Below are 22,832 nucleotides of genomic sequence, written 5' to 3' on the forward strand. Positions count from 1 at the left end.
ATTTTAAGAGGATATGGTAGACAGATGACATCAACACTAGATCCACTAGATCAGTACTCCAGCAGCAGCATTGTTACCCCTTGGAAAGTCTTTAAAGACTGGCCTGGATAGCTGTTCAGAACTTTCCTTCAGGACAGTGACACACCCCTGTCACTCTTGTTGGCCTCTTATGATGCTGCTAAAGTCTTTCGACTGCACCTTTTTAAGACTCCAATACAGGCATTTGTACTGTATGTGTTTGGAGAAATGACACAATAAATGGCCCAGATTTGTACACATCGAAATCTTGTAGTGCAGGAAGAAATACACACTGGCTATGCCTGCAGGTGATATAGGCTTTGTTTTGCAATATTTATTCAAAGGTCACTTCTATATATATATAGTGATACTACATAAAACGCTATAGTATAACTATAGTAATTTCCTATAGTGGCCAAAAAACCATAGAAATACTACAGGAAACACTATAGTATAACTGTAACTTCACTATAAGATCACCATAGCCAACTCTATAGTATTACTAAAGTAATTCTCTATAGTGTGTCCCAAAACACCATATAAATACTATAGCAGTTTTTTGTGGTATTTCTATAGTAATTCTTAACTTAATACTATAGTGTTTTTTCGTAAGGGCTGTCAGCTCCGGACAGCGCAAAATGCGTACATGAAGCGCTACGTCATGAACGCAAGAAATCTACCCTCGTGGGGGCGCGCTCATGTGATTGGCTTAGAATTGAGGAGACATCTGATTGGCTATAGATAGAAAAAATTACAAGTACGAATCGGGTCACCGACAGGGGAGTCTCAAAAAACCCACACACGAATGCACAGCGATCCATGCACAGAAAGCGGTTTGTGTTTGTCGGTGCAGCGGTTTTAAACGGAAAACAAATATGTGAGGATCAAAGATACATATGTAAAACTTTTTTCTGTATTTGGATTTTATTTACATGTATATGAAACGGAACACATTTGTGTGTGCATTGACAAACACAAGTGTGGATCCGGAAATACAAGTGTGAATCCTTTTGCGGATCATGAAATACAAGTGTGAATCCTTCTGTGTGCATGTGTGTATTATGAGACTGTTCTGAGCCCATAGAAAAAGGGCAGGGGCTCAAGCCCACTTTGATGTCTATGTGTGCACGTGCCTGTGTCGGTGTTTGCAGACCTGTAGCCCGCGAGCAAGTGCGGTGTTCCCCTCAACTATGTCGTCACCACCCGGTCACGAGTCCGACTGGTGAGCGTGTGCCATCATGTTCCTCCTCCTCATCCTCCTCCTCATTTATCAGATACATTAAGGGTTCCCTTCACATGCAACGACCATGCAATAAAAAAACTCCGTGCTCCGTACAGTGCGGTTTTCCAGCACCTCAGTGTTTGTACACTATACCATGCAAGCGGTGGACGACGAAGCAGCTGATACCGACGCTACTGTAAACAGTAGCAGCACCGCAGACATCGACGACAGCGACGGAGCAAGAGAGAGGATGGAGAGGACGGTGCCAGCCGAGCAGCAGGACAGGACCAACAACCAGCAGCAGAGAACGGCCTTATCACCATCCGGGGTGCTCAGTGAGTGTCATTGGAAAAACAAGAAATAAATGTCCTGCAAGTATGCCGTGAAGATCTGAGGCAGATGGGTATTTGTGTTGATTTTGGGAAAAAAGATGGGGATAAAATAGATTATGCTGCTGTGTAGGGGCAATATGGTGCAGTCACTGATGCCTAATACACTTAACTGAATGACTCACATTAGACTAAACGTCAATCGTCAGTGATTGGGTTTTGATGTCGGTGCCTTTCCTTTTTCCGATACATAGTGCGCATTCCGATTGAGACAGGCCGGGGAATAGTCAGGCTTTAGTGGTCCACAGGTGCGGGAGTCATATGCAGAGGTGCATGTCCCGACGGGCAGTGCCACACTACTCTAAAGAGAGTAAATATTGTGTTGCAGGCTAAAATGTCTGTCAGCTGTGTGTGTTTTGGCTCAGGTGCTGAACACTTGAGCCATTCAAAGGAGAAACATTCAGTGGTGAGTAAGCAGATAACTGGTGTTATGGTTGTTTGTGGAATTGCATTTGGAGGTTTGGCAGCACTGCAATTTTAATTAAAAAAAACTTTACAAGGTTGGACAGGGATTTATGTTACTTAACTGGGACCTCTCAATTTACCAATGGCACTTTCCATGGGCCCCTGAAATTATGAATTGTATGCCCATCTACTTTTAATACAAAGAGGAGAAACTATACTGTATGACTAACCTTCATAATCTTTTCCTGGGCAATGTCATTGCGGGTACTGCTTTAATGGGCTTCTTGACTTCACGCCAACTATTTTAAACCTTTGGGCAACATCTCAAACATGTGTATCATCAACACATGGATCATGATTGGTGACACTGGCTTTAAAATATGATATAAACATTATGATTACACTTAAAAGTCATGTTTTACATCTGATTTAACAGTATTTGTTGGAACTTTATGCTTCGCCCTAGTGGTTTAGCAGTCATTTAGAGGTGTAAATGGAAGTGTTTAAAAACTGGCTATGAGAGTTTGCATGCTCCACTCCAGTTTATTCCCAAGACAGTGTAGCCTCCCCAGGTCTATATGTAATGGTCTGTCTGATATGGACCCTATCTAGGCCGCCTACCTGCTTTTTGTGTATTGCATGCTGGGATCGCCGTGGATTAAAAATGATACACCCCAAATCTGTGAGCCTGAAACATATTACGTAGGGAAAATATTATAAGAAAGATATTAAAATCGTTAAACAAAACCTTTTTTTCTGTGATAAACCTTGTGCTCTTCTGCCAACTGCAAGACATGAAGTTAAATGCACCAGGTGTGTTAATATGACCTTGTATCAAGCTTAAACTATTAGATTTTTAACATATTTGTTTGTATACATTAGTGCAGTCATTTGCATGCTAGCTCTCTGCTGATTGCAGAATGATGGGTAAGAGACAAATTAGTTTTTTCAGTTCATATTCATGTATTTAGAATTGTGATATATTGTGAATCACAATTAATGAGGATATTAAAAAAGAAAAAACATGATGCAATTTAAGGTGATAATCACCATAACTTAATAATATATTGCTCAGCCCAAGTAAGAAGCTTCAAAGATGTAAGCCCAGTCTATTGAGCTTACCACAACTGATTACACGAAGAAAGAAAAAACAAGATTGTAGTATATCTTCTGAAATGGATATTCAATCATCCATCATCTATGGTTATGTTGCTGTGAATGGATTCTGTGCTGCTGTCTGGCAGAGAAGTTTGCATGTCAGATATATCTACAAGAAGGAGGAGACGTGCTGAAAGTAGGTAATGCGATAATGTAGTTAGGCTGGAGAATGTGAAATCCCGATCGCAGACACGTTTTGAGAGAGTGTCGAGGCAAATCAGGGGACAATTAAGAGATTGGTCAGTTCCTGGGTCTATTCTGTCTGTGGGAGACAGAGAGTGCGACTCAAGAGCGAGAAATGTTGTGTAAAAGGAGAAGAAGCGGTAGAAATGATGACGTCAGAACTTGCATTGTTGGATAGCACTCCTGGGAAGGTCTGCCGCTTTGCTTTAAATGTAATAGTATTGGAGATAGACTTGAAAAGCCAGTTTGTTAATGGCTATTTACACAGCAGCCAGCTTACAGGTCCTCTTTTTTTAGCAGCGTTTGCTCAAAGTGTTATTACAAATGCAACACCCTTCACGCTGGCTAAACATTTATCGTGGACATGTTTGTACTTTCTTTCTTATCCCCTAAAGTTTCCATGACAGCAAATACAATAGGAAAACATGGTGAATACACAACATCAGGGATGAGAGGCGGAGAGATAATAATGACCAACCTGTCATCTGTGTCCTTGATCAAGCTACTGACAAAATATCACCATCTGTCTGTCCAATTTCTCTCCAACACACTCTGTCTAACCCTCTTTAATATGAATTCTCTGTTACCATTTTAAACTTTATTAACCCCTGATGCCCTTCTTTTCCTTTTAGATAAATTGTTTGGCAAGCATCTTCTGCAGGCCAGGCACTATATTATGTCCCGTAAGTCTTGGCTGAAGATGGTGCCCACCGAGAACTGTGATATCCTGATGACATTTCCAGGTAAGATCCAGCCTGACCTCCCTGTTTGTCCTGCGATGAATCACGCACTGATCAGGAGGACAGCGCATCCTTATTCAAACAAGTTTTTGGTAGTCAGCCAGCCACTCAGAGGCATGACTTTAAATGCTCTCTGGGGATAATTAGATTTTGATTACTGTAGCTGTTTCTTTAGAACCAGCCCCTTGCTGCAGTATCATTTAAGAAAGCTGCTTTTGTTGGCAGATACAATTGGAGGCATTTCATCAAACTAACTGCTGTTTGACTCAGACTGAAGAAATGCACACAATACGTTCTATGTTTTATGTTGCATCTGTCTGTCAAAACAAGGTGATTACCAATAGCTCTGATGTTTGCAGTAAATACTGGTGCAAGCGTAAAAAGAACACCATCCAGGCTTTAAAAAATCTGATTTCTCCAACAATCAAATGCAAAACTAGACCAAAAATCCAACAGCTCTTTTTGAGATGTTTATATTGACATGAATAGGCAACTAGAAACCCCATTTTATTCCAGAGTTATTATATTTGTCCGTACCAGCTGACCCTTTTTTTATACACACTATCACTTCAACTGCTTTCATTGCTTTCATACAAACTATGTCTTTATACTTACTACCTTAGAAATAATATTAAATGCTTTCATCTCTTGAAGCTTTAAGGTGCTTTTAACCTATTATGTTGCAGTCTAAAGCAAGTACTTAAATGTAGCCTTTTCTGGTTGTCTAATAATATAACAAGGTTAACACGTACACGTAGACTAAATTCCATTGTAGGTTTTTGTGATTATGAATAAGAAATAGTTACAAAGCTAAACATCAAGCAAAGTGCTGTTAGCTAACGTTCAGCCCATATCAAAATATAAATATCAGTCATTTTCCTTTTAATGACCAGTGTTTTCATTTTTAGGTATCAAATAGTTTCAGTGTGATGATACAAAAGGCACACAAAGTAGCTTAATTGAAACATAATATGCTGGCTACGGATGGCAGAAACGTCTGGAAGTAGTCTGGGTTATAGCCCGTCTTCTCAACCTATAGAAAATATGTTTGTGATATATCTAGTCGGAGTGACCTTTAACTAACACTACCAGCCCACTGCTTCTACGCCCTTCTGTCTGGGCGGTGAACGATTAGTCTGGTTCAGCCTTTCTACCTCATCCCCTTCCTGCCTTTGGCAAACATGTCTGAAAACATGTAAAAAACAAAACAACCCTGCTGTTTTAAAATATTTAAATTGATGCTCAGATCCACTATGAAACTTAAACTAAGACACTTGATCCTCTCTCTCCAGATACAATAGATGACCACACTCTGCTGTGGCTCCTGAATCAGATCCGTTTAGGAATCCCACAAGTCAGCATTCAGGTCCGGCAGCACAAACACACCCAGGCAAACGCCTTCTTCATCACGACAACGTTTGAGAAGTAAGACTCCAAAACTCACACTCTGACTGTGTGAGCGTGTGTGTGAGTGCATGCATGTGTGGGCACTTGTACTCCTGTCTTTTGTTTGTTCGGTTATCCTAAAACTTTTCACTTAGTATTTAACTGCATATTCAAGGTAATAATTCATTATGTTAATTAGGATCAGTCGGCTGATGTGTTTGCATTTATGTATGTTTTGAACAAAGGTAATACAGAATGTGATCATATTTGTTTTTTTAGTTTTGGTTTTAAATGCCTCTGTTAACGGAAAAGGAATAGTTCAACATATTGAATAAAGCTCATTAATCTGTTGCCTGTTATTATCCTTATTAAACCGCCATTGTTATTTTTTGGACATGGACGTTTCACTCTGTTTCCAGTTTTTATGCTAAACTAAGCTAATTGACTTACATACCTAGCTTCATATTTAGTGCACACACCTGAAAATGGGTTATCAACTGTTTTATCTACCTAAATGGCTTCTTTGAGCAGGCTTCAGAAAATGAACAAAAAAACACACTGATAATTATCACTCAGTCACAGTTGTGAGTGTGTGTTTGTGTGATTGTGTGTGTTACAGTCTGTTGTTTGCATACCCTTAATCCGTCAAACATCTGGAGTCCAGCTCCACATAGTGTGAGTGCTCCATCAGGTTTAATCCTGCTGATCATTACCCCTCTCTCCTCACCCTCAGCTTACTGCGGGGAGCCGAGCAGATGGGCATGTACAAGGCCGTCAAACCGCAGTTTGGTGGCGGGATGCGGCGCTTTTCCTGTGAGGAAGACAATATCTATGAGAACATAGAGAGTGAGCTCTGCTTTTTCACCTCACAGGTGAGAGGTTAAAAACACTGTGGGCAATGTGAGCTTAATGTTCAGTTTGTAAACTTATTGTTACTGTAGCAGCGAAATAAAGAAATACAACTGAAAATGTATCTCAAAATTAAGATGCCGCTTGTGCACCACCAAGCAAATATTGCACAGGAAATATTTGAAGACCAGGGAAGAATATGATTTTCGTGCATTTATTATGTAGTATTCCAATAATCCAAGATATATAGAACAATGGTTTCACCTGTAGCTTTCCTTTGTTTTAACCTTGTAAAAAAACATGTGTTCATTCTGATGCGCCAATCCCACCACCACTTGTCTCCTATAAATACATTATCACTAGGTGCCCAAAACCGCCTTCAAAATAAAGGCATAAAGTATTACCTTAATTAACAAAAATAATTCAAATATAATGCTTAATTTAACCACAAAAACAGCTAGAATATAAATGTTTAATTACTAAATAACATAGATCAAAGTATTGCTCATACATTTACTATGGGTGCTTCTTTTTTTCTGTCCTGCTGTTATCTTCAGGAACAATCTATGTGTCTAAATAGTATGCCTTATTTTTTCTTAAACCCAATAACTCTAATGTTTTTCTGCAGGAGCGTCAGGGCATCATAAAGTATTGGCTGGACAATCTGCGAGCCAAACAGGGGGAGTTGCTCCACAACATTCACTTCCTGGAGGGACAGCCTATCAGTAAGATTAACTTATGTGTCTTTTCTGTATCTGAATAGCATCCGTCATTTGTTATCTATATTTATATGCAAAGTAAAATGTGTCCATATGTTCTGAATTCAATGTTTCATGATGTGTCCTCTTTAGTTCCAGAGCTGGTGGCTCGGGGGGTGATCCATCAAATGTTTCCTCTCCATGAGCAGAGGATCCTCAACCAGCTGATGACGTCTTGGGTCCAGGCTGTGTGTGAAAGGCAGCCTCTGGGTATGAAATATTAACATTTTATTGTGAAAACACCTTTGTACCAGCAGGCCTGACTGTTAATAAATAGTCAAATCTAATACAGTAATACTTTGGTATGAGCTCGTTCCTATTGTATTTGTTTGAGACCTAATGATTCTCAATAATAGCTGTTTACATCTTCGTCTGCTTTGTAGATGATATCTGTGACTACTTTGGAGTGAAGATCGGCATGTATTTTGCCTGGCTGGGTTTCTACACTAACTCCATGCTTTACCCTGCCGTCATCGGCTTTCTGCTCTGGATACTTGCGGAGGCCGACCAGGTACTCAAAACCTATTCTATAATAAGATTTGTTATACAAGACTTGAAACAACATGACTGAAAATCACTCTTGTGTACTGATGCTTTAGATTTTTATGCTAGGCATATCACTATCTACTGAGTCTATTTGGTTTGTCCCCACACATTTTATAGTTTACCTCTGCCTGCTTTGTCGAGAAAATAAGCACATTTTACGTTGAAACAGCACACAGTACCTGCACCAACAAAACAAAGTACTGACACTACTTGTTGTAATCACACTCTGAAAGGTAATATAAGTGTCTTTTGATTCCCTCATGCTCACTCACAGACCAGTCAGGATATCTGCTGTGTGGTTTTTGCCCTATTCAATGTTGTGTGGGCGACGTTGTTCCTGGAGCGCTGGAAGAGGAGAGAGGCGGAGCTGGCCTACAGGTGGGGCACCCTGGACACCCCCGCCGAGTCTCTGGAGGAGCCCAGGCCGCAGTTCAGGGTGAGGACTGTTATTGAAGTTTGAGCAGGCAGTGTGTTTTGTTGTGGTTTACTAAAACATTTGATTCCTTCCTGCTGTATTTGCCCAAATGTACTCTCAAGCGTTCTTCCTCATTCTTTGAGAAAGAGATATTATCTCACTATCCTAAGGTAATCTTGCAAACAGGCCCGGCTAGCTCAGTCGGTAGAGCATGAGTGTGTTTTGTTGTGGTTTACTAAAACATTTGATTCCTTCCTGCTGTATTTGCCCAAATGTACTCTCAAGCGTTCTTCCTCATTCTTTGAGAAAGAGATATTATCTCACTATCCTAAGGTAACCTTGCAAACAGTCCCGGCTAGCTCAGTCGGTAGAGCATGAGTGTTTTTTGTTGTGGTTTACTAAAACATTTTATTCCTTCCTGCTGTATTTGCCCAAATGTACTCCCAAGCGTTCTTCCTCATTCTTTGAGAAAGAGATATTATCTCACTATCCTAACCTCTTCAGTCCTAAGGCCCCCTCACAGGGGGGCCCCCCAACGTTTTTTTTTCGAGACTGTGTCTCAGGGCTTCTTAACATTTATGAAACTATTAATGTGTAGCACCAGATTAATGGGAAGAATCTCAGCTAACTGAAGATACGAACCATTTTTACCAAAACAAAACACAAGTCTCATAAGAAGCGTCTAAATGACCCCTGAGCGAAAATATTCTAACGCACTGCGGCACAGAACTCAAGATAAAGATACCCTTATTACTTATCGTAACTGCACATACAATATATCCGATTAAAGCTGAGACTCCACAGATTATAAAGGGTATAGTATCATCACTGAGCGATCCGAACTCGCGACAGGGGAAGCAAACACAGACATCACAACACGTACCTTTACGGAGCTTTTACGGCAGATCGTCTCACCGTAGCTGTCAATTAGATCAAAAGACGTGTTCAATGGCATTAAAACGAGAAAAAACGAGGCTGTATAGGTTGATCCATGGGTTGATAATGTGACTGTAGGTTTGAAAAAATTATTTATAATCCATAATTTCCATTTTTATGTCAAATTCGGAGCAAATAAGTTAGCTGCTAATGGTAGCCACCAGAGTGTATGCAGCTTCCGGTTTTGGCCACGCGTCACTCTCGCTCCTTATTTGTTAACGTGTTGATGTGTGTAGAACTTCCCCTCGATTCCATTGGCTCTAGCGGTTATAAAGAGATTTCATTCATAAAAATCGACCAAGGGGGGCCAGAGATATGGAAAATCCACCCAAATGACCCCAGAAGTGGGTTTTTTTGGCTAAATCACCTGAAAAACAGGCTCAGGTCTTAAGAGGCTAAGGTAACCTTGCAATGTGTCAGTCTGATTGGTTGACAGCACTTGCACAACTTTTCAGTCGCAGACAATACCAGGAAATGTGAGCCTCATGTTTACAAGTAGAGTGTCTTCATTCAGCCACACTTTCCCGCCTTACCCCACCTCCTGTTATGTGAATGAATAGAGATACCGGGGGAGGGGGACTGTGGGACCCCTACAAAAAGACATGTGAGTGAAGGGTTAAACAGGCCCGGCTAGCTCAGTCGGTAGAGCATGAGTGTGTTTTGTTGTGGTTTACTAAAACATTTGATTCCTTCCTGCTGTATTTGCCCAAAAGTACTCCCAAGTGTTCTTCCTCATTCTTTGATAAAGAGATATTATCTCACTATCCTAAGGTAACCTTGCAATGTGTCAGTCTGATTGGTTGACAGCACTTGCACAACTTTTCAGTCGCAGACAATACCAGGAAATGTGATCCTCATGTTTACAAGTAGAGTGTCTTCATTCCCCACGTGCTCTCAGAGGAGAGGGGGGGGGGCAGCCCTACTTTCCCGCCTTACCCCACCTCCTGTTGTGTGGTATGAATACAGATACCGGGGGAGGGGAACTTTTGGACCCCTACAAAAAGACATGTGAGTGAAGAGTTAAACAGGCCTGGCTAGCTCAGTCGGTAGAGCATGAGACTCTTAATCTCAGGGTCGTGGGTTCGAGCCCCACGTTGGGCTCAAAACTTTTTAGGGAGACACTTCTGGCAACAGCAGCATGTTGATTCAGAACGATGTGACGTAATGATAGGAAAAAAAACAACGTGGATAGGATAGACAGCAATCGCTCATGTGTGATTGGGGTTTTTTGTACAACTACTTTGTGGTATTTTGACTATGGCAAAGCTGCTACTTTATACTCCACTATATCCAAGAGCAAATATTGTATTTTTTAAAACTTTTTACAGCTCAAAGATAATCTTCTTATGCAAAATAGGGGACATTTGGATGTATGTATGCACTCCCTCCTCTTTACAAAGGGATAACCTTACTTAACACCTCTTACACACACTCACACAGGCACACACGCTTCCACCATCCACCAGCTCCATGAACACATTTCTAATGATAATTCAATAATATAACATATATTATTCTGAAATGGGTCGTTTGCATGTGAGGGAGTATTTCTTTAACCTGACACGCGACAGCATAAATATAAATGCAATCGCACAAGCAAGCCGTTATTATGCTGTACATTTTGCACAGTCATTTCAAATCCATTTTTCCTGGAGAGGAATGCAGTCACACACAAAAAAGAGTCTGATACCTTTCCTGCTTTCTTGTTTTCTCCTCCTCTGCTGTATATGCAGGGCGTGAAGCGCTGCAGTCCAGTAACGGGCTGCGAGGAGTTCTACTACCCGCCCTGGAAAAGAACGATGTTCAGATGGCTGGTCAGCCTGCCCATCTGCATCCTTTGTCTCTGCTTCGTCTTCCTCGCCATGCTCCTCTGCCTGGAACTGCAGGTTGGAACAGATAACACAGCAATATCAAGAAATGACAAGAATTGGAGTAGATCTGGGGCTGATATATATATATATATATATATATATATATATATATATATATATATATATATATATACTAAAACAACATCACATCATTTTACAAACAGGTTAAACAAAGCACATTCAAAGGGGCCTCTTGCCAGTTTGTATTCATAGCCTTTTAAAAATAGCTGTGGGAGTAGATATGGATGAATAGCACTTATTAAATATGTATCATGTTTCTAATGCGCTGCACAGGAAGTGGTGATGGAGATTCAGGAACTACCCAGTATCACAAGATTTATTCCCAAGATACTGCTGGCCATTACTGTGACCATTTGTGATGAAGTGTACAAGAAGATTGCCAAATGGCTCAATGACATGGGTAAGAGACACAAAGTGACAGTCTGGGCATAACAGTAGAAATGTTATCTCTGTGATATATTTAAAAGGAAATATTTTATAAGAAAATACATTGAAATTGATTTGCCCATGAGTCTTTTAGCTATGAAGTTCCTGTGTATGCATATCCAAATGATATCCAAAGCTTATTTGCTGTACAAATGTTTCACGTTGTGTTTTTCACACAGAGAACTACAGACTACAGAGCGCCTATGAGAATAATCTCATCATCAAGATGGTCTTTGTAAGCCATGCATCCTCCTCTGTTTGTGGCACAATTAGAACTTATCTCGATTCAGTGGGTGTTTAACTTCCTCTTTCTTTTTTTTAACAGTTTGAATTCATCAATTCCTATCTCAGCCTTTTCTACATCGGATTCTACCTCAAAGACATGGAGCGACTTAAGGAGGTAATAACAACAGTTGGAAATATCGCAGACAATAAGATAACATATTTGTTTTAAAGTGCCAATATGTATGGAGCTATTTCAGGGTCATAAGTTTTGATCATTCAAAAAAATACAATTTATTTGAAAGTTTTTATCCTGAACTTTGAAAAATACAATGATGTATTCAAAATAAAAATAAGTATTTGAAATCATTTTTCAGGTTGAATATTATTTTGATTCAGTTCAGCAATTTTTTTGAATAAAATATATATTTTCAGATTTCACTTTTATACATATTTTGGTATTTGAATCCTTATTTTTTTCAGTTGCAGATTTTTCGTTTTCAGATTCAAAACAATTATTTTTTCAGTTTCAAATCTTGTTTTTTCAGGTTTCACATTGCTTTTCACCTTCAGATCGTTTTTCACTTTCAGATCTTTTTTTTTCGCTTTCAGATCTTTTTTTTTCGCTTTCAAACTTGTGGCCCTGATGTTGCTTGGGGGGCGGGGCTTACCAAAGAGTAGTTTGGCATCCTGAGTGACAGGCCTCCCTCTGTCATGTTGCCTTCATGGATGTTAGGTAGCGTGAGAAATATAACTCAATACTTTCTATACACAATACTCCCGTGATTGGTGGTAAACAAAACTGATACCAGTGTCAAAGTTCCGTTAAGCGAGCTGTTGAGCATCGTAGTTGGCAACAATCAAGGTATAAGCGTAATAAACTGTGCTAGAATGTGAAATTACGTATCCGCAACGAGCCAGCAGGTTGTTCTGGTGGACCTGACGCACATCCCCCGCTGTCTCACGGAGAGATACCGCAGGTCCTTCCTTCCTGCAGCGGTCAGACTATACAACCAGCACAGCCCTAGTAGACCCCGCACAAAACAACACAGACTATAACACCTCTTGTTGATAAATACCAACTATGTGCAATATTTGCAATATGTGCAATATATATATGCCGTTAAAAACTGTGCAATATATACCTGGCTGCTAAATCCGCAGAACTGTTACAGGGTGTGTATTATGTAAAATGTGTAACTTTAAAAAAATATATAATTTCTTTTTTTAATCTTTAATACTTTTTTTATGCATGCTTTAGGTAACATTAAGCTGTATTTGGCTCTTGTCTGCTGTAACAATGTAAATGTATCCCCTGTGGGACTAATAAAGGTATTCTGATTCTGATCGCAAAAACCAAGCCAATACTATGCTGCGTTCATGGAGCTACGTGGAAGTGGGGAAGGACAACACTTAATTGCGGATACGTAATTTCACATTCTAGCACAGTTTATTGCTCTTATACCTTGATTGTTGCCAACTACGATGCTCAACAGCTCGCTTAACGGAACTTTGACGCTGGTATCAGTTTTGTTTACCACCAATCACGGGAGTATTGTGTATAGAAAGGGTTGAGTTATATTTCTCGCGCTACCTAACATCCATGAAGGCAACATGACAGAGGGAGGCCTGCCACTCAGGATGCCAAACTACTCTTTGGTAAGCTCCGCCCCCCAAGCAACATCAGGGCCAAAAGTTTGAAAGCGAAAAAAAAAGATCTGAAAGCGAAAAAAAAAGATCTGAAAGTGAAAAACGATCTGAAGGTGAAAAGCAATGTGAAACCTGAAAAAACAAGATTTGAAACTGAAAAAATAATTGTTTTGAATCTGAAAACGTAAAATCTCCAACTGAAAAAAATAAGGATTCAAATATCAAAATATGTATAAAAGTGAAATATGAAAATAAATAATTTATTTAAAAAAATTGCTGAACTGAATCAAAATAATATTCAACCTGAAAAATGATTTCAAATACTTATTTTTGGTTTGAATACATCATTGTATTTTTCAAAGTTCAGGATAAAAACTTGAACTTTCAAATAAATTGTATTTTTTTGAAAGATCAAAACTTATGACCCTGAAATAGCTCCATAAATATGTCCCTAAACTGGAGCTACTGGGGCCCAAAGTCTAATATTTCAGCCCACCTTAAAGCAATGATTGGACAGCTATGTATCCTCTTGTGTGTCTGAAGTACATTTTGAGTTGATTCATCAAGTCATGTCCCGGGATCAGTGACCTGCGTTTGTACCTTCAGTCAGACTGAAAATCTTCATGTGTTTGCTAAACAACTTTGGAATGGTTTGGTTGTCCTTCTCCTCACAGATGCTAGCCACTCTACTGATCTTCCGCCAGTTCCTACAGAATATCAAAGAGGTCCTCCAGCCTTATCTCTACGAGCAAAACAAGCTGGGCGTTTTCACCCCCAAGGTGTTGTGGGAGCTCCTTCAAACCATCGTACTGAAGTACGGCCGCATGGCTCTGGGAAAGGTCCAGGCCTCGATGACAGCCTATTCCTTCCTGGGCTCCAGAGGGATCCCTGTCAGTCACACGGCCAACGGAAACCCAGAGCAAAAGAGAAGAGGGGATCTGAAAGCCGGATTCAGGCTGTCAGAAGAAGAGTGGGACATGAATGACGGCAATCTGAAGAATCGTAAAGTCAGCTTCACCGAGAAGGTCGACTACCAGGACGTCACGACAGAAGCGCTGCCGGTGGATCGCAGCTTCCTGGAGGACAGTCCCACGATGGTGGAGGAAGGGATGGATCCGCCCAGTATGTTTGACAGCTGTGATGAGGACAGCGATTGGGAATTGCCGGCACAGGTATGTGGTCTATTTTTATTATTACAAATGATTGGCCTCTTTGTTTTCAGTTTGCTGGTAAAGAATTCATTGTCCATTTCTTTGTAATTTATCTAAATTGCCAGGCCACCTTCACTATTTTAAATAAACGAAAATGATAGATGATCCAAACTCTTGTTTCATGTAGTTTAACTAGTGAAAGGGGCATTGTAGGAGCCATATGTTAAAATGTATAGTTTGATATATTTGTATATTATAATCCTTTGTTGATAGTGTTATTATATCATTTATTTGAACCAGCCGTGTGGAATTGACGTCATAGACGACCGCAGCTGTTTTGTGATTATACGAGACGTTATAGCCGACGGCAGCTGCTGGTGATTGTATGTTGAGAAGGAGAAAGAAGCACAGAGCAACATAGTTTTTTGACCTGTGAAAATATGTGTTTGTATTTGATACCTTTTGTTTTAAGTAAAGAGTCAAACAAACTTTCCTGAGACATATTTTGTCAGAGTCAAGCTTACTGCTACCTGTGAATCGAATTTTGGATTTGACAGAACTACATTTGTCAAAAAACTACGCTCTGGAGAAGCCGAGCTATGAAGGAGAGATTGCAGTGACGGCGTTGCATGAAAGGTGAAGAGACTGCTTTTCCACACACGGAGATCGGCGCATTAAGTGGGACATCCGAAGAACAAAAGACGGTGAAGTGGCCTGTTATGTTGATGTTTGAAGACGGATGGGAGATCGCTACTCTCCGACATACAAGGGAGTCTGAATGGATCAGCTGATTCCAACTACCAGCTGATCACCTTTGCTTTTCGTTTGTAAAAGACATTTAACTACGTTGTTCTTTAAGAAAGACTAAGCGTTTATTGTTGGACACCTTTAGTTGAGTTTAAGCACTGTATTAAGTTTAATTTGAAAGAGCCATGGATGAACTAACCAAAAGGAGCCACAAGAGGGAGCCAAAGCCCACGGAAAAGGCCAAAGAGGAGAGGCTCCACAGATTAAATGGATTAAGGAGAGCGAAGCTGGGCCAGCTCACCAAGAAGGTTAATGAGCTGAAACGTCTTAAAGAAAATGTTAGCAATGTGGATAAAGTAGAAGAAGAAATTCTGAATGACTTTGCTAAATTATATGGAGAGTTTGATGACATTAACAAGGAGTTTGTAACTCTCTTACCTGAAGACGAGCAACACTGGTTTAATCCCAAATCAGCAAGCGTTGAACAGTTTGTACGCATAACTGAAAAATAGATTACAGGGGTGCTCGAAGGCACACAAAGGGACCATGAAGAGGAAACCTGCTTGTCTGAAGTGGATGATATCAGGCCTGTAGACAGCGCCTCCAGAGCCAGTAACCGCACAGTGGCTTCCTCTACTGTTTCTTCTGCTCGCAGGAGGGCGGAGGCTGAAAAGGCAGCACAGCTAGCTCGAGCAGCATCTTTAAAGAAGAAGCAGGCTCTTGAGGTAGAAGAAGCCTCTCTAATACAGCAGCAAGCAAAGCAGCTCCAGCAGCTCAAGGCTCAAAGAGAACAGTTAGACATGGATGCAGCTGTAGCTGAATGTGATGCAAAGTTAAAGGTGCTTGAAGAGTATAAAGTAGCCCATGATGGTATGAGCAGCTACCTCAAACGCAGCCAACGTCATGTCAAGTCAGAGACACCTGGCACCGGATCCAGAACTGCTTCAAAACCAGCTAAATATGGTGAGAAACTTGCCTCAGCACACCTGCTAAAAAGAACTGTCATGCCACGCCCAACACAGTCAAGCATGTGGATGGACGCGCAGGATGGAGCTTCTGATGCAGCACACGGACCGGGCCCCGGGGAAGGTCACCGTAGAGGAGAAGAGAGGGACAGCCATGATGTGATGCAGCGTCAAGGCTAGATTACAGAGATGCTGGTAAAGCAGCATAACCTGTCTTATCTTCCTAAGAGAGACTTGCCTGTGTTCAAGGGAGACCCGCTCACCTACAAGTCCTTTATAAGAGCCTTCAACCATGTCATCGACAGCAAGGCAGAGAGCAGCAGCGACAAATTGTACTACTTGGAACAGTTCACCGGAGGGGAACCTCAAGAGCTCGTCCGCAGTTGTGAGCACATGGCAACACAGATGCCCCTTTCACACCGGCGCTTTTCCAGCTCCTGCTCGGAGCTGGAGCTGGAAAAGCGCCGGTTTTTCCTGTTCACACCGCAGCGGCGGCGCGTCATAGCTCCGGAATGCGGTTCACTTCCAGCTCCAAAAGATTGTCGGTCCAGAGGCAAGAGCTTCGGAGCTATGACGCGGCGTCTCTTACGTCGAGGCGTGCAGGAAACCTTACTTTGACCATCCGTTCGCTGTTATTGATCATTGTGGAGAGCAGGCAGACGTTTTGTTTGTTATTATAGCAGCTATCGGATGGAATTAATACATGGGCTGTACAGGTTGTCATGTCCGACTATCACAAGTAGAATCATAATGAAAAATACGCCGGTAAAATGTGCCTGTAGAAAACGGCTTAGCAAGTAGTCAGTTTAGCTTCGGTTGCTATGCTAACATCACACATGTTATACCAGAGAAACTTTCATAACAGCGTTGTGATGCCAAACAGCGTCAATTCAGACTGACACACATTCACTTAAGGGGAACTGGGGATATGTATCAGCTGCTTGTGTGACAGTCAGACAGTGAATACTTTAGAGCCGTGTGAGCTAACCCGGAGCTAACGGGAGAATACACTCCCGTGGAAGAGCAGCCAGCACTGCAGCGGTCGGTAAATGCCGCTGAAACACATTAATAAACAATGAACCACGGCACTCTGGAGAAAAGTATAAGGTTGGAGAAGTCGTTATTTAATTTAATCTGGCTTCGTATGATTAAAAGCAACACGATCATCGACCCGACGCAGTCCCCGGCCCGTTGTTGTTGTGGGAGAAAATCAGCGACGTAAACTGTGACGTCATGACGCAGCAGCGGCAGCTCTGGGCAGTGTGAACAGAGCGGGAGCTGAAAAGGGAAACCGGAGCTGAACCAGAAAAGCTCTCGCTAGGAGCTAGAAAGGGAAAAGCGCTGGTGTGAAAGCCGCAAGAGAGGCTACAAAGAAGCCAGGGCTTTACTCCAGAAACATTATGGTGATGAACTTAAAATTGCTACCGCCTATATGGATAAAGCTCTAAAGTGGCCACAGATCAGATCTGAAGACGGAAAAGCTCTGAACGCCTATGCCCTTTTCCTGATTACGTGCCATAATGCCATGGAGGACATAGAATATATGGACGAAATGAACAATCCAACTAACATGAGAGTGCTGCTTTCGAGGTTCAAGAGAAAAAGGGACGAAGAGCAAGGTTTACAGACCTAGTGACATATATATATACAGCAGTGGCAAACCGTCAGGGCCTTCAAGGTATTCGGAGAATACCCTGGAACACTCAGATAAAACAAACAAAAAAATCGACTTAATTATATAAATAAAATGTAATAAAATGTATGTAAAATGAATAAATGAGAATCGTATCTGTGTTGTTGATCTGTAATATTACAGTGTTACGTTGATTTGTTTGTCCTTCTCGGTCCATGCACTACGCATTTCAGTGGTTTTGTGTTAGAAAAAAAAAGCAACCAATCAGATCTTGTTCTGGGTCTCTGGGTAGAATATCCTTCAACCAAGGTATTCTATATCCTTGATAGAATTCCCTGGCCGTTGCACTGAATGAGAGCGTACCTTTGGATTGACAGTTTGATCAACCAATCATATATATTGATTTGTAGCCAATGGGCGTATTCTTTCAGAGTTTCCCTCGGTTCCAGGGTACTCTAGAGAAGGCCCGGTAGTTTACTGGCTCAAGACAGAGGATCTAGATAAATGCCACGAAGCAATTCATATGCCGTTTTATTGTTTTTAACGTTGAAATGGCAAGTGCAACAGGTGAAGATGATGTTGTTGCGGAATTGTTGTGAGTACCCTTTTCAAGACGACAATTCAGTGAAAAGACGGACATTATAACGGCGGGCGGGGGGGGGGGGGTGTGTGTGTGTGTGTCTACAGAAGGTCCAGTTGTGATAGATACGGTTCGCCACTGATATACAGACAATCACAAATGGCTAACGACCCCCTTTTTGGAAACATGCATGATACCAGGACAACTACGGAGGGAAGAGTCAAAGCTACATCCACAGACTCTAAAGCTTGGAAGGATCTGATAAAAACGGATCTGATAAAAACTGATCCAGATTTGAACACGTTACTGACGTCAGGACGGTGGCGCTACGGCTATTGGGCCAACTCTCCACCTATCAGGGGAATGTGGGGTTGGGCCACGGCCGGCCATTGCCGCTCGAAAGCGCTGGAGACGCTGTAGTACATATGCCAGGCCTGTAAGTGGCGCTGTAGTCTGCCACAAAAGCAGCGAAGAAGACTTCCCGCGCATGGTTGCCATGGTTGCCCCTCTGTTTATTCTCCGCTGTGGCTTTTTTTCTCCCTCCCGAGGCAAGCGTTTGCTCCTGCTGCTGTAATTCAATGCAATCCCTCCCCGTCGAGGCAAGCACTGTAATTCTCTCCGGTTAGTCCACCAGCAGATGACAAACACCCACCTCTCCGCCTCATCCAAGGAACGAGGGGACCGTGCGGCAGAGTTTCAGTTAGGTTTTTTTTCGCCGGTCAAGATGTCCATTAAAGTTTAAATCTTCCGGACAAAATTAGAAAAGTGCCGGTCAAAGGTCTTCTTTGTTATTTATTGAGCTTTAAAACAAATGAATAACGGCTCTATATAATAATATAATAAAACACGGAGGACGTTGATCTCCCCCCTCTACTGACAGCCCAGCAGCTGATCAGAGCACGCTCCCCTCTCCTGCAGGGGGGCGTGGTCAGCTGCAGCTCACAGAATCAGCCCCCTGCAAAAACAGTGCTGGAAAGAGCAAATGGAGCGAAATGAGGCATGGCTAAAATGCAGGATCTGTTTGGTATTTTGAAAAAAAAACTATATTTATATACTTTATATAGGTATGGCCCTACAATATATTGTTCAAATATAGCATGATAGGTCCACTTTAAGTTATATCAGATCTCGAGACATAGATGTCATTCATCTTTGTAGACTGATGAAAATGAAACTATCCATTCCAAAGCTGCAGAAATGTAATTGTCATTATTGTCACTTGCTAGAAATATTGTAGACCAAGGATTATGCTACTATGTCCTCTCCAAAGGAATCGCAGTCTTTCTGTCAGAGAAGAAAGAACGCGAGTGAGACGAAAGAGAATAAGAAGTCATGGATCGATCCACCAGAGGAACCCAAAACTGCCACTCTCACTCAGGCTGAGATTGAGAGCTGTATGCAGACATATGAGGTAGATCTTTTGATGTTCATTTTTTCTTCTATCATACAAAAACAACTATTTTGAATTTGCCGGTGAAAACAATACCATTGTTTTATGATGTTTGACCCAACAAGGACACGCTTCTGGACTACCAAGAAATGTTCATCCAGTTTGGCTACGTGGTGCTCTTCTCCTCTGCGTTTCCACTGGCGGCCATGTGTGCTCTTATCAACAACATCATCGAGATCCGCAGCGACGCCCTGAAGCTCTGCACCGGCCTGCAGAGGCCCTTTGGACAGCGGGTGGAGAACATCGGACAGTGGCAGGTCAGTGTGCTTCGCTCTGGGTAAATGTCACAAACGCCCTCCAGGCTGCATCTGATAGCCTGTGCACATTTCTCTTTCTCTCAACATCAGACTGCAATGGAGGCCATGGGCTTGATAGCTATTATAGTGAACTGTTACCTGATTGGTCAGTGTGGGCAGCTGCAGCGTCTGTTCCCCTGGTTGAGTCCTGAGATGACCATCATCTCCATCGTATTACTGGAGGTACGCACTCTACTTGTCTATACTAAGTTTGTAGTTTTAAGAGAATGTACTTTTATTCCCCAGTAGCAAACTTTGTATTACTACACAATAAATACAAATGTGCATGGCCTGCTGTTTTTTGTTGTGGTTTTGTAAAACCGTCAAAATATTTTATATATCTGACCTCACAAGAGGTTTTGTTATGTGTATGAGATGTGCTGTGTGGTATGTAAGAAAATAAAACAAACAGAATAAAGCCCTATTCACACCAGACTACTATTATCGGGGGACCGCTTAAATAATTTTGGAGGTAGTCTTTCATTTCAATCCCTTGGTATCGCTGGACCTTGGTTTCTGGTCAATAATTTAATATTATTAAATACAATATTATAAAATTACAAATTAAGTTTTGACAGCATTTTTGGTGCGTCATCAAGAGGACACATCTAGCATAGAGAATAGCACCGGTGCAAGAGGTATGTGGTAATTATTATAAAAACTTAAATAGGCCTTTAATATAATACTTAGAATATAAATATTAAAATAATATTGTTATTTCTATTATAAGCAGGTGTTACACAGAGCCTTGATATTGTGTCCTTGGTATAATGTCAGTAAATCCAAGTACTATTCTGACTTAGTACATCCCGCGTGAATGTGTTGCACCCGAACACAGACGTCCCCTGGTAGAACTGCACCTGTGCGAATAGGGCTTGAGAAACATAATGTGAATGTTCCTTGATGTACCTGTGTGTTGAGCCTGTCCCTTTGTGGTCTCGGTGGTTTACAGCACTTTGCAATCCTCCTAAAGTACATCATCCATGTTGCCATCCCTGATATCCCTGGCTGGGTAGCAGAAGAGATGGCCAAGCTAGAGTACCGACGAAGGGAAGCTTTCAAGGTATGGTTGTGTCATAGCTTGAAAGACCTTCGGCCAAACTAAGGCTTGCTGGAATCGTATTTCTATAAACGTACCCCTTTGTGTTCCTTGGTCTGACTGTTGCAGCTCTTTCTGACTTCCCAGGAGAAATAACTGTATGTGTTTGTCTGTATTAAGTATCACATAAGTAGCATGTGTCCTGATGGTGTCTCAGATAAGTCTTGTCAAGCTAGAAATACACATTTATTGTAAACAGGCTTGTTTATTTGAGCCTTCTACTGGATAGGATGACAACTTCTTCAACAGTGAAGATGCAAAATGAGAAAGGGCAGTTTACTCTCAGCATCACTCATGCAGTGTTATCGTCTCTATCACCGTGTCTTCCTTGTCCTACCTGTGACTCCCTCTCCTATTGTGTCTTCATTTTAACACACCTCTCCATCAGAAGCATGAACAGCAGGCCCAGCAGCACTTCCAACATCAGCTGAGACGCCGGCGGGAGGAGGAGCTCCAGCGCCAGGCGGAGCAGCAGGCGGAGGCCCGGCAGGAGAGCGAGCACAGGGCCGACGCCCAGCACCAGCACCACCACGACAAGGCATCGGGGGGCAAGGCAGGGGACAAGCCCAAGAGACCCAGCTCTCTCCTGGGGAACAACAACGTGATGAAGCTGAAGCAGATCATCCCTCTCCAGGGGAAGTTCTCCTCCGGTACCTCACGCTCCCCAGCCCAGTCCCCAACGGGAGGAGAGGCCAAGCTCCCAGGGTTTCTGAAGTTCTTGAAATCGCCTGAGGTGAAAAAAGAGCCAGCAGTGGCCGCCGGGGCGCAGGGCTCCACGGGGACCTCGGCCTCGCCCTCCACTGGCCCCGAGAGGTCACAGTCCCCCAATAGGACATTCAGTCCTGGGAAGCTGTTCAGTTTCAGCAAATCAGAGGGGACTGTGGTGTGTGTGAACGGGACACAAGCACCGCCCCAACCTGCTAACGCTCAGCCCAGCAGGGGCGACTTAAACTCAAGCCTGGAGGAACTCTCCTCCAATGAGTCCGATAAAGGAGACTCAAGACAATTGACTGATTCAGATAACTCAAAGAGCTAATAGATGTTCACTGTACCAGTGTAATGTTATGAAAGGAGAGCAGTGTACAAATGCAACATTCAAGGACACACCTGCACCGTAGGAGAACACATTACTCAAAAGGACCACATGTAAGGTCAGCCAACTTCACTCTTGATGCAACTTATTTTGCACAAAGTATTATACTGTATTTATTACCACTTTATTAACTAGCTTCCATGTAAGATATGTACAGTAAGTGTAACCCTCTGAACAGAGATGTGGAGACCTTAACTGAAAGGTAAAATAATGCATGACTGCCTGGTTTTCAACAGCACCAGAACCGATAATGTTAATGATCTTTTTTATGAATCAGGACCTGATCATGAATGAGCCATTTGTCAAAGGACAATAACAGCAGCTTCCCATCCCAGGTGTGTTCCTCATCCTGATGCCTGTACTGAATGCATGTTCTGCATGCGTTACACCTCTATCATGTCTTTTCAGTTGTGAAGCACTTTCCAAGCCATCAGATTCTTCCGCAATAGGTCAGATTATATTCACTGTGACCATGAAAAATATATTCTATTTTTCTTAACTTTGATTTTCTATGAATTATTTTACTACATGAATTAGCGAATGTACTTCTTTGATGCAAATAAATGTCACTTTAATAAACATCCATCAAGAGATATAGCATTGGCTGATTTTGTTAACAGTGA

General features: G+C 41.9%; 1 protein-coding gene and 1 non-coding gene across 3 annotated transcripts; both read left to right on the plus strand.

Moving 5' to 3' along the window:
- The first annotated feature begins 1,261 nt into the window (after positions 1-1,261).
- Positions 1,262-22,802, plus strand: ano8a (anoctamin 8a). 2 transcript variants are annotated; one of them, XM_034137223.1, is made up of 18 exons: positions 1,262-1,575; positions 4,008-4,118; positions 5,408-5,540; positions 6,235-6,373; positions 6,979-7,075; positions 7,202-7,318; positions 7,492-7,619; positions 7,929-8,090; positions 10,739-10,891; positions 11,171-11,297; positions 11,503-11,558; positions 11,649-11,723; positions 13,870-14,367; positions 19,542-19,682; positions 19,787-19,978; positions 20,069-20,200; positions 20,970-21,080; positions 21,508-22,802. In XM_034137223.1, the coding sequence occupies exons 1-18, from the start codon at positions 1,395-1,397 to the stop codon at positions 22,150-22,152; spliced, it is 3,198 nt and encodes a 1,065-aa protein (XP_033993114.1). In that variant the 5' UTR covers positions 1,262-1,394; the 3' UTR covers positions 22,153-22,802. The 2 variants fall into 2 exon arrangements, with proteins under 2 accessions (XP_033993114.1, XP_033993113.1); XM_034137222.1 differs by having other exon boundaries at positions 1,266-1,575; positions 21,505-22,802.
- On the plus strand, positions 10,034-10,106 carry trnak-cuu. Its single transcript has one exon. It is a non-coding gene; the product is annotated as a tRNA-Lys (tRNA).
- Positions 22,803-22,832: the final 30 nt, after the last annotated feature.

Source organism: Trematomus bernacchii, unplaced genomic scaffold (assembly GCF_902827165.1).
Source record: "Trematomus bernacchii unplaced genomic scaffold, fTreBer1.1, whole genome shotgun sequence".
NCBI lineage: Eukaryota > Metazoa > Chordata > Actinopteri > Perciformes > Nototheniidae > Trematomus > Trematomus bernacchii.